Here is a 12,767-nt window from a genome sequence, read left to right on the forward strand (position 1 = left end):
CATCAGAGATCGAATGTCGGGCCTTCGGGAAAACGTTGCTAAGGATGAGGAGTCAAGAACCCCAGAGTCTGAAAAACCGAAGAGACAAGAGGGAGGTGGGAGTGAGGAGAGGGTGCGGATTAGACAAGAGAGGTTGGAGCAGAATACAAGTAAAGGTCAATATGGATCAGACTGTAGGTGAGGTAAAAAAGACCAGATGTCTGATTATGTATTGAAGAAGAAACAAATCCATTTTTTTCAGACCTGAACCATTTTCAATCAGCACTATAAGCATTATTTAAGATTGACACTTCCATTTCCAGAATTCTCCAATCTGAAAGTAACATTTCAGAGGTAAAAATCAGACATAATTTGAGATCATTGTTTCTGGAAGATATTGTGCAAAGGTAAAAACTTAAGATTTGCAAAGGAAGTGAATGATATCGTTGAAACTCAGTTTTACAATTTTCTCATGAGGATTGAGTAGCATGGTTGTCTTTTAGAGGTTCCTGAAGATTAGCGATGTGCAAGTTTTAAGTTATCACTGCATTGTATTCCAAATTCAATATATGATTTCATTCCTGTTTGTATCTCAAGATATTTTATGTTTTGATTCAAGGAATGATACATGAAGAGAGATACCTCAACTACATGGAGATGAAAGTGCAAAAGAACAAAGTCAAATTCAAAACATGACAAGGGAGGACTTCACAATGCAAAGGAGGAGATCAACATATTCACTTCACAACTTCAGCGTTGTAATAATAGCATGAAGGAATCATGACAAGGACTACCTCAAGGCATGAAGACATATTATGACATGAAGGACTCCACAGCAACTACTACAAGGAAATCAATCACATCAAAGACAGGTTCTACAATTCAAGAACTACAAGGGAAGATAAATTCATGACATCACAATGTAAACACGAGAAAATGGCGCTCAAACTTGAAACAGAATTTCCTTACTTCATGTTAAATCCGCCAAGTTTGGAAGGTGAAATTGATAAGTCTGTTAAGAAAGGGCACAACTACACATTAAATTTGCAATCCTGCCCAAGGGGTATCATTGAAAGGAAAAGAAAGCGCGGAATCGCACTACACCTTTTCAATCCCACACTAAGTGAGTGCAATTCCTTCACTATCATACAAACACCCTTAGTTCAAGGTGAAAACAAATAGAGATGGGCACTATTCCACCACTGCCTTGCAATTGCACCTAAGCATAGGCGCTAATCCACTACACCCTTTATTTCCGACCTAGTCAAGGAAATGTGGCTAAATTCAATGTTCAAGGAGGCATAGATGATGAGAAAACAACAATGGCAAGTGAAAGGAGATTCATCATCAATGAGAGACCACATTCACATAGGCGAGAGGATGAACATCAAGATTTCAATGTGAAAGAAGAACAATATTACAACAAGGAGATCAACATCATGAAAAATGAAATGAAGAAGACTCTAACATTGCAATCACAACAAGAGAAGAACATTGCAAATGAAAGAAATGCAACAACAATCTTGAATTTCCTTCTGAAATTCAAGAATCAAGGTTAGAAGAACAAGAAAGTAGTGCCAGTCAGAGACATCATGCACAAGTAGCAAATGCGGATGGAGGATACACTTGCAATGACTTGCAATGACTACACATGAAGATCAAGCATTCGACAACATAAAGGCAAATTCCCACACATGGAGATGAAAGACAAAATCAATGAATGCATCTCTTGAGTAGATAGTTTCAGAAGAGTTAATCAAAGTTAGAAGACGATGCAATTTGGGAATATATCCCATCATCATCAAGCTTGGAAATGTTGAGTATCAAGAAGATATTGCTCAAGATGGAGACTTCCTTGTGATGAATTATAACATATGCATGATGAGTTGGCGCCTAGTCATTATCAAGCCAATCAAGAGATTCCAAGTCAACTCATCCAAGTTCAATGCACCTAACTTATCTACAATTGCACATGTGGTGGCACAAAGTTCCAAGTACCTAACCTCTTTTCTCATTGGTTTGCATTAAAAGATGGGCATGTGTCCAACAAAATGTAATTATTTCACTAGTCGAATGGAGTTAGTTGTAACTAACCCTAATTAGGGTTTTGTCATGTAATCTTGGTCGTCTATCTTGAATCAAACAAAGCCTTTGAATTATAAATAGACCTCTATACAAGGCTCAATGATCTCATTTTTGTAAAGGTTAATAGCTGGTAGTTGATCGATAGATGATATTTAGTAGTAGTAGGGTAGGATGAAATGAGATTGTTGCCAAGGCTTGTTGTAATAAACATACTATTTTCATTGAAGAGATGGTGGATTTTGTGTGCTATTTCAGCTTGTTGCATGGTCTCTACTTCTCGTACTTTAGATGAGTTAAATGAATGCAAGATCTTATTGTTGATGAATGGTGAAACCTTGTTCACACAACTTGGAATTTGTTAATTGCGAATTGCAATGGGTGGTTAGACTGAACTTGATTAAAAGCTTAACTTCAACTGCTATATGCTCATTGTTCATGATGTTGGTGTGCATAGATGATATGAAAATCATTCACTCATCCCTAGGAGGTTGCATCATCTTTGTGTAGTTGTTTCCTAATGGCGAAGCAAAGCTTGGATTGGTTGCACTAAGTCAACAATCAACTCTTACATTCCTAGGATTAGATTAGATTCCCTTAACCCTTTACCTCTTTTGTCTTTATTTCTCCAAGTTAGTTTCTACATTCCAGCAGTGTTCATAAACATAAGTCCCCTTGTGATTCCAGCAATATCACATCATACATCACTGAGTCTATCCCGAGCATAAATTCCATTGTTCACAGTGTAAACCTCGAAGTAGTCTCATTTGATCACATTGTATAGCATATGAGGTTTCTTTGTTCAAGAGATGATAGAATACTTAGTATTTTATTCTGTGTTCAAAGTGTCCTAAAAAACACATCACCAGGCTAATTAGTGCCAGCCACGCTTCCGATGTTGCCTTTTGGATGATTGATTTCATGAAACAACTTAGTGTGGGCAAAGTTTATAACTGGGCAAGAGGGCTATCCAACAAAATCCGTGACTTTCTAAGTTTAACACACAAAGCCTTTTACATGACCCAAAATGCCATTAGGTTACTTCTAGATGCGATTCATAGGCAAGTGCCTCCGGACAGATGGGGGAGATTACAACCTATATAACAGTTGGAACCAAGATGGGCAACGGTGTTCTATTGGGCTAATGTGGGAGTTCAGGCAGTTGGAGAGGAGGTCGTTCCACCAACAATGCAATTGCCAAGGAAAAGGAAGCGCCAAGAAGAAAGTGGTGAGTGTGCAGCTATTGCGATATTGTCATCTACTGAAGACACCGCTCTCGAAAATACTAGTCCCAGGCATACTAGTTCAAGGAATGATTCAACAAAGCATACTCTATACCAGTATGACCTCCACCTCTAGAGAAGACTGCCTCAGTGACTATTGCACTCTCACCCACCATACTCTCGTCCTCCAAATTCTCAACACTCTCAACACCCTCATGAACTATAGTCTCTCCACGAGCTAAAGGAGTTCCAATAGCCATTGTTGTTGAAGTGGCACAAATCACGGGATCAACAATCATTGTCAACCAAGTGACACTAGTTGTCACACCATTGCTAGTTGTTGCCAAAGTGATACCACCAAATTCTAAGGAGGGAGTTGGAGCTACTAGGGAGGACAATTGGCTTAGCAAGTTCAAAGTGTCACCAATCACACAGCCACCGCCACCACCAAGTCTCCTAGACAAGAACTTGGATTCTCTAGCAGTTGAGGGAGGAGAAGCAAGTAGCTGGCAGTTGGATCAAGGTAGGTAGAGCAGCTGGGAGTTGGTGGAAGGAAGGTAGAATAGCTAGCAGTTGGAGAAAGGAAGGTAGAGCAGCTGGCAATTCAATGAGAAGAGCACCTAGCACCTGCAGGGGAAGCAAAACACGGTATACCAGCAATAGAGGCATCTCACGCGATAGAGACATTTGTTGAGCCCATGGTTAATCAGCAAAGTGATCCCAAAGAGCGGGATAGGCAGAGTGCTACTAGTTCTCGACCTGAAAAGGCTAAGACTTAGAATTGTGAGAGTTCGGATCACTGATCCAATGAGTATGAGACTCAAGGGATGCACAGAAACTTCTAGACCAGACCGCCATGACATGCTTGGCACGATACAAAGATACTTGGTAGAGTTGGAGGATATTGCCTTCATTATGCATGAAGTTTCTTGTCTCGACAACTGGATATTGACCTGGCCCCCTTAGTAGTCACCGAAGTTGAAAAGATCCTTGCATTCATGCAAGTGGATTGTGAGGGGGAATTCTTTGAGTGTTTTGTATCTCAAGGATGGCCCACTGTTGAGACCTCAGCTATGTTGGCAGCATAACACCCACCATGCCCCACCACCACTAGAAGGCATGGTTGAGTGCTCACTGCTTTCCATGGCATGGAGGCATTCTTCCGAGATGTCTTCTACAGAATGATGAGGGTGACAACTTCTCTAGAGGAGGCTAATACAGCCAAGGCAAGTGCACTTAGATAGGCAGAAGATGCTAGGAGTGAGCTATCTACCCATATGAGCATATCTCAAGAGCAGCTTGCCCAAGAGACCCAGATCACCACTGCAAAGTGTGAGTGCCATATAGCTTTGAAGGCCACCTTGGTGGAATGGGACGCTCAGTTGCTTGAGTGAGAGAGCAAACTGGAGTACAAGAAGGCAAAATTGGCAAAGAAGAATGCAAATTTGATAGTGCAAGAGTAGTAAACTAAGGCTATGGCCCAGGAGTTGGAGAATTAAGAGTGACTTGATAGAGGTGGTTCTTATGGTTAAGAGGTCATGGGAATGTGAGCTCGTGGCTGAGAGTGACTTAAAGATCTGCATGGATCAGGTGATGCACCTTCACCAAGGGCTCTCCACTTCTAAAGCCACGTCGATCCCAACATCCTCCACTTGTCTACGGATATCCTCTCACCCTCCTCAATAGTTTTGTTGTTGTAAATTGCCCCATTTTGTTTCAGTTGTCTGGAAGACTTCTTTTTTGGGAGAGCTGATGTTGTCAACAGATTATGCCAAGTTTCTTTATAACTAAATGTTTGTTACCCAAATGTGTTAATTGTGTAGCAGTTAGTCGACTATGTTATGTAATGGTGCTTATTTGTCCCTGATAAGTAGTTGTTACTTGATAGTTCTTGACAATTGGTAATCTTAACCAGCTTCAAACTATTTATGTACTCATTTTGGATGTCTCAGGGCCTATTATCATTGTCTTATCAACAATGCGTATTGGAATAAAAGCTCTATCTTTCTGAAGTTGTACTTGGTAATCTATGTTCTGATATTCCATGTTCTGTAAGTTAAATTTTGTTAGCTCTGTAAGGAACATTACCCTACCCGAGTAAACAGCAGAATTCTTATTAAATTAAGAAAATATATAGTGACTAATCTCTTGTCTTGTTCACCATATGCTCTCACCTCGCCCTCACAAGATCATCCTAATTGAACTTTGGTGTTGTCGTGATAGCGCAAAATTTTTACTTTTTACTTTGGTGATCACTCTAGAATTAATGTGCTTACATTGTTTAAACATTGCTTAAACATTATATTGATATAATTCCATTACAGTCATTCTAGATAATTATTTGATTAATGTGCCTATTTTTGCTCTATGCTTTACTGTTAGAATGTTCCAGCTAAACTTAGGCTTTGGGAAAACCCCATTGGAGCACAAGGACCCAAAGACAAAGCAATGATCAATTCCAGAATTATTTGTTGGATGTCTATGCTCAGCATGATAAATTGAAAGAATAAAAGAACAAGTACCTGTGCAGTTGCCGGTAGCGTCTTCATTTGAGAATCCACATGACTGAGTGCAGACTTGAACTGCTCAATATTGAGTTCTATTGTCTTATCATGTCCACTTTCTGCTGCCCCTTCTAGCAGTTTGGTTGCATTACTCATACGCTGTCTTTCCAAATAAAGATCTATTTGAGGATATCTCAGCCGGATATCCTTTATTACATCATTAAATTCCTCTATGGTTAAGGTGCCAGAATTATCCTTATCTGCAATCTTGAATATGTAGGATATGTCTTCCTGCAATTTATCCAACATTCAACATCATGACCACAAGAAGTAGATCTATTCTAGCATCATTAACAAGTTCAGAAATATCAATATTAAGTATTGGAGCATTCCAATTCACATTTAATATTATTACCTAGGACTGCTGCATCAAAATTAAGACTTTGTCTTACTAATTTTGTTCATGTTTTCCATAATTAGGAGGTATTTTTTCTTGTAACAAATCTTCCGGATGAAAGCTTCAGTAATGTTTTGAATTACCATTTACAAATTTTACTCAAAAGATATGTTACAAAAAAATCGTGCACTGGGAAACCTGAAATCTTTCGGTATGTAGTTACCATAGAACAAAGGACACAACACTGCTATAAGTTAAATGCGTCAAAAATGAGGTTCTGATCAAAATCTCCAAATTCTAATCTTTGGGTATGATCTTGGCATTATGTTTAGTTAGTAACAGAGATTAATATCCATGGCACCTTGAGAGATCAAGACTGTTATTATTATTCCATGTTAGATGCAAATAGCAACCAGTGGACCTAGAGGAATAAGTTTCCAGAATGTCCTATTAAGTACCTAAAAAGTAAACATTAATAGCTATGATGTGTAGTGAATGTCTTCATGATATGGTCGAGTTATGTAATAGCTTCTTATGATGTGAATTTAAAAGCTGACTTGGTTTGATTTCTTTCTCTTAATATTACTTATGTGTATCTCCAGCTTGAGTATTTTCCTATTTCATTTTCAGCACATGCATGGTTGCCATGATCTTTACAAAAGAGCACAATATATGTTCCAACTTCCAATAGATGAAAGTGTACAACTACTACATCACAATGGTGATTAAGGAAAATTTAATGTAAATACAATACTAACTATACTACCTAATAAATTGACTACATTATTAATAAAATTGTTGTGGTTAACATATTTTTTAACATATGAACTGATTACATAGAAGTAAATACTAATTTCCAAGTGATGTACGTGAATCAAAGACTAGTGCATGTTTAAAAATGGGTGAATAGTTTTGGTCAGCCCTCTATATAAAAGGTAATGGTTGTTTTTTAGGTTGTGGCCAAGCCAATGCCAACTTTTTATTTGAGACCCTCCCCCTAGAAGCCAATGGCAAGATTTACTTCCATTTAACTTATATGTTGTTCAAATATGTACCCATAGGTTTTGAAAGAAGAGAAATATTGATAAACTTATGCAAAAGATGCAATACAAAGAGAATCTCAAGTGCAACACAAAGAAATACTGCCACACCTAGAGTATACAAGAAATCATGCACCTTCCATTTTATGTAATGGTTAAGTATTAACTTCTTTCTGAACCTAATATTCATTAATCAGCAAATTGAGGTTTATTTGTTAACAATGTATCAAGTGAGTTGATGTGGTTTTTAGGACACCTCGGACACGGAATAAAATACTAAGTATTCTATCCTCTCTTGAACAAGGAAACTTTGAATGCTAAGCTTTGTGATCAAAGAAGGCAACCCCAAGGTTTACAATGCGGACAATCGACTTTAATGTTGTTGGATAGACTCAGTGATTTGATGTGATAGTTCTGGTAATCACAAAGGGACTTACATTTTGCTGGAGAGTGGAACACTTAACTAACTTGGGGAAAAAAAAGACAAATGGATGTAAGAAATGATTGCTGACTTGATGAAACCAAATCAAGCTTTGCTTCGCCATGAGGAAACAACTATATAAAGATGGTGCAATCTCCTAAGGATAAGTGAATGATTTTCATATCCCTTATGCACATCAACACCATGAACAATAAGCATAAAGCAATTGAAGTTAAGCTTTGAATTGAGTTCAGTCTAACCATACATTGCAACTTGCAATCAACAAATCACAAATGGTATGAACATACAAGCTTCATCTTTAATCAACAAGAACTTATTCCATTCATCTAATCAACTCCATATAAACAAATCTAATTCAAGAAGTAGAAACCATGCAACATGCTGAAGTTCATACAACGATCCACCATATCTTCAATAAAATTAAGAATCTATTTTGCCATAGTCTTAGCAACAATCTTTGTCTTCTCCTCCTACTCTACTTTAAACTCCTAATGATCTATTTTCTATTAACCTTTACAAATAAGAAGGCAATCCCTTACATAGACATCCCAATTACAATTCAAGGGCCAAGATTGATTTATGATCAATGGCCAAGATTACAAGATGCAACCCTAATTAGGGTTAGTTATAACTAACTCCTCTTTGACCAATGAGATAATTACAACATTTAGGACACATGTCCCTCCCTTGAATTCGGACCAATGGGAAATGAGGTTAGGTAAATTGAAATTGGTGCCCTCCTGTTGATGTGTCTTTTGTACACAACCAAACACAGAATAAAATACCCAAAGGTATCTTATCCTCTCTTGAATAAAGTTCCCGAACCTTGAAGTTTCTTCGATTGATCCTTTTGCGAAATTTAGATGTTGTGACCATTTCACACATTGCCCTATTAGGATGGGGACCCCCTCTTTTCCTTAGGTTTTGCTTTCCCTTAGCTAGGTTTTTTCTCTGCTTGCTAGGTGTTTTGAGTGAGTTAGTGTTTGCCTGGGCTAGGTAGATTAGGGTTTCTCTCGAAGAGCTCATCCTAGGGTTTTGTTGTGCGTTGCACACACTCCCTGTCGCCGACGGGGTCCCCTTAACTCTTTTTGGTCTTTTCGCCTTCGCCCTGTTGTGTCCCATGCAGGGTGTCTCGCATCCTTTTGGGGCGTGCCCGTAATCAGTCCATGAGATGATGATGTCATGAGCGGAAGCCAGTGAATTCGCAAGGTGAGTTTAACCTTCGGGCATTAGAAAATTTCAAGAGATCGTTTAAACTTGTAAAATCGCCTGAGATAGGCTTGGAATCATAGAAACTAGCAAAATTCCCCAAGTAAAAGATAAAGCGTCTAAAGGACGCATGAGGACCCAAAGTGCCGATTTTCGCCAAGGGATATAGAGGAGATAAAAAGATGCAAAGTGTCAAGAGTCGACAAAACTCCTTCAAATCCTGAAATTCGCACTAGGGGGGAAATTACATGAGTTTCTAAAAATTGGCAAAATGGGTGAAATCCCCGAAATTCGCCAGTATTGGATAAAATACAAGAGGTAAAACTTGACAAATTCCTCCCATTCACCAAAAATCGCACAATGAGGGACAAGTGATAGAAGTAAAACTTTTCAAAAATATGTAAAATCCCGAAAATCGCGTTATGGAGGAAAAGTGAGAAGTGAAAGTTTACAAAGTGCCTCCAATCCCCGAAATTCGCATTGTAATGGAATAGTGCAAAAAGTTGAAATTGACAAAACCCCCTCAAAATGCCGAAATCGCACTATGAGGTAAAGTGCGTGAAAGTTTAAAATTTGCAAAATGCCTCCAAACCCCGAAATTCGCACTATAAGGGAGGAATGTTAAAATTAAGAAAGTTTGCAAAGTGCCACAAAATGCCAAAATCACACTATGAGGTAAAGTGCGTGAAAGATAAAAGTTTGCAAACTCCTTCCAAAACCCGAAATTCGCATTTAGAGAGAAATTGCGATAAAGTTTAAAAAGTTTGCAAAGTACCTCAAAAACCCGAAGTTGAGGTAAAGTGCATGAAAGTTAGAAAAGTTTGCAAAACCCCCGAAATCACCGAAAATCGCATGAAGGGGAAAAAGTGTAAAGTTTGAAAGGTAAACCCAAAGACCGAAGTTTGCATTATAAGAGAAAATCGAGATTTTCACAAAACTTGCGAAATCATCTAAAACCCCAAAAATCGCGATCTAAGGGATCAGTTTTAAGTATATAACTTGCAAAAGCATCTAAAAGCCCGAAGTTCACATTACAAGAAAAAATCGCGATAAAGTATAAAGGCTTGCAGAAGCACACAAAGTGCCGAAATCGCAGTATAAGGTAAATTCACGCCACGAGTTTTCAATCCTTGCAACGCCATAAACCCCCATTCTCTGAAAATCCCCCAAGGTAAAAATCGATTTTAACCTAAATCACACCTAAACCAAAAATCGCCCAAGGTAAAATCGCGGAAGTGTAGAAGGTTAAATAATTTGTTGAAGAAAATCACGCAAGAAGTAAATCGCCAAATCACCAAGGTAAAATCGCTAAATCTAAGTTTTTAAATTACTGCATTTCTCTCTCCAAACTTAGGCGCGAAATTGGGAATAGGGAGTTAACCGCTAAAGTTTGAAATTGCAGAACTCTCTCATTCCCAAATTTGCAAATTGTGAGTTTGTCTTTTCAAACGTAGGGCATAAGAGGCATCATTTTTCAAATCCAAAGGAAATAATTCTTGCAAGGCAGGTTGTGCGGATTCACGCCATTCATTTCGCTAGGTAAGTTTGCTTTGTCCCTCTTAAAATCGCTTAAAATATATGCAAAATGGGAATAGATGTGTTTGTGTAAAACAATTGATCAAAACGATTAAATCTTTAAAAAACCGCATCTTTTCCTTTTTATAAGGCGTCAGAAAAGCAATTAAAATCCAAGTCTGTTCCCAAAAATTAACCAGGAAACGCATTTTTCAGACTTAGGGAAAATTTTAAACTTCGTCCATTTTGAAAATTGATCCTAAAATGCCTAAGTGTAAGTTCAGCAGTCGAAATCGCCTAAGTCTTTGAACCACAGCCGAATAAGTAAATTTGTAATCGAAAAAGCTTCATAAATATTCATGTCTAAATCAATCAAGCTTTTTAGCTAAAGTATTATGCTTTTCTTTAAATTCGGTTTTCAAATTAATCCTTGTGTGCTAACGTATCCCTTTTAACTAACCCGCTTTGTTTCCTTTATATCGTCTCATAATTTGCATCCGGCTAATACAGGATAAATGCCTAAATCGGCGGTAGAATCATCAAAGACACCTGGTGCAGCCGAAACGTCACGAGCATCCAAGTCAGATATCCCTCACAGAGTTGAAAAGATGAAATATCAGTATTAGAGAGGGGGACTGAGGGAATCAAAAGTTCAGAGTGTGTGGGAAAATATAGGTGATACTGAACTAGGCCACATTGATATTCAAGATTTCAGAGACTGAGTATTCTCCCCTAATGCCTATGGCAGGCCTAGGCGGATGATGGAAAGTGGCATTGCCCAGGCAGCAGGATTTCCCCTGTCAATGCAAAACTATGAACTGGTAGTAGAGGTTGTCCGGCATTACCAACGAAACACCAGATTGGTGCTCCTCGAGAATATGGTCCTCACTGACTTCACTCCTGAAGCCATTGGCAACGCATTTGATATTCCCTTCCCGAACAACCCCATAGCAACAACTATAGATGAAGCACAGGTGGCGTATGATATGAACCCTGCCAAATGCAAAGCACTGATAAATGAGGAGTGGTACAAGGAGAGAAGACCTCTAGGCATCAGGATTGGGAAAAAGACCCCCAGGAGCGACTTCCACAATGAGCATGGAGACATGGTCACATTGCTCAGCAGGATTATGGGACTCCCCCAATCCAACTACTTTGAAGAGTGGATGTTCTACTTTACAGAACAGGTCTTCGCTGGGAAATCCAAGTTCGACTAGGCCCAGATCATAAGTGACAACATCCATACCCAATTGATCGAACTTGAGGTGAAAAAGTACTTCACTATGACATCCTATCTAGTCTACATGTTCGCCAGGAAACCAGCCACTTCCAGGTTTAATCGTGAAGGGTGAAATTGGGAATAGGCCCAATCAGGTGAAGGTATATGATTGTTATCCATAGCTACACTATCAGGACATAGCTCAAAGGGAAAAGAATAGCCCTGCCTATGCAGTTGGTCAGTATGAGCGTGTCAATGATGCTTTCACAATGCGCCTGGTTAGGATGATGCAAGGAGGACTACACTAAGGCTCTCAGAGCAAGCTACTATTCTAATACAGAGGTATGGCACCTGGTTCATCCAGTTCCCAAGATTATCCTATATCCGAATAGCTGGCTTTGACGACACTCCTTTCCGACTTAAACGATACCCGACCGACAAAATAGTTCTCCTGGAAGTCACAAGGCAGTCACGTCCGGTGAACAGTTTACTCAAAGACAAGAAGTCAGGATTCACCTTCCCTATGATCATAGGTAACCTCGATGTCCATCTCAAGAGTCCAGCCCATGCTGAGGAATCCCTTGCAAAACTAGCCTCCTACGGCCTACAAGAACATTTCCTGAGGAAATGGTTTGATCACGACAATCTGGCAAAGAGAGCCTACGGCAGGCGATACAGAGCAAAGGAGTCAGTTGAAGAATATTGAAACAATTGCTTTGATGACTATGAAGTCTGACGGCGCAAATATTCAAGGCTAAGTGTGCAGCACATGCAACTCTATGAGTACTGTTGGGTCCCAGATCAGCGAACAGATTCTGGAAATTGCCTACAGGTCCGAGAATTTGAGGCAGTAAGACATCTTTTGCCAAGCATCGATTGGTCACAAGATCCAATCACTGATTTTGAGGCAGTTAGGGTAGCCCCAGGAAGATACACTGACTAGTGGTTGCACCAGCAGATTGAGCGACTGGTTCATAAGGAAGTCCAGTTCACCTACCACATGATGGGTAGCCTTGATTCTTAGTCCTCTGACGATGAAGGAACCTCCAGTGCACCTAAGGAAGAGGTTGAAAAGCCCAAGAAAAAGAAGAAGGCTAAAGCTAGCAGAGGAACTCGGACATCTAAGAGAACAAGAAGGGAGAAGATCCCTATTAGGA

At 39.2% G+C, this 12,767-nt stretch overlaps 1 protein-coding gene across 1 annotated transcript in view; it reads right to left on the minus strand.

Moving 5' to 3' along the window:
* Positions 1-12,767, minus strand: part of LOC131069249 (external alternative NAD(P)H-ubiquinone oxidoreductase B1, mitochondrial) — a 163,277-nt gene that overhangs the window by 36,883 nt on the left and 113,627 nt on the right. The window contains exon 7 of the mRNA XM_058004614.2: positions 5,807-6,079. Coding sequence (XP_057860597.2) covers positions 5,807-6,079 — 273 coding nt within the window. The remainder of the gene's footprint in view (positions 1-5,806; positions 6,080-12,767) is intronic.

The sequence above is a fragment of the Cryptomeria japonica genome, chromosome 6 (assembly GCF_030272615.1).
Source record: "Cryptomeria japonica chromosome 6, Sugi_1.0, whole genome shotgun sequence".
Classification (NCBI taxonomy): Eukaryota; Viridiplantae; Streptophyta; class Pinopsida; order Cupressales; family Cupressaceae; genus Cryptomeria; species Cryptomeria japonica.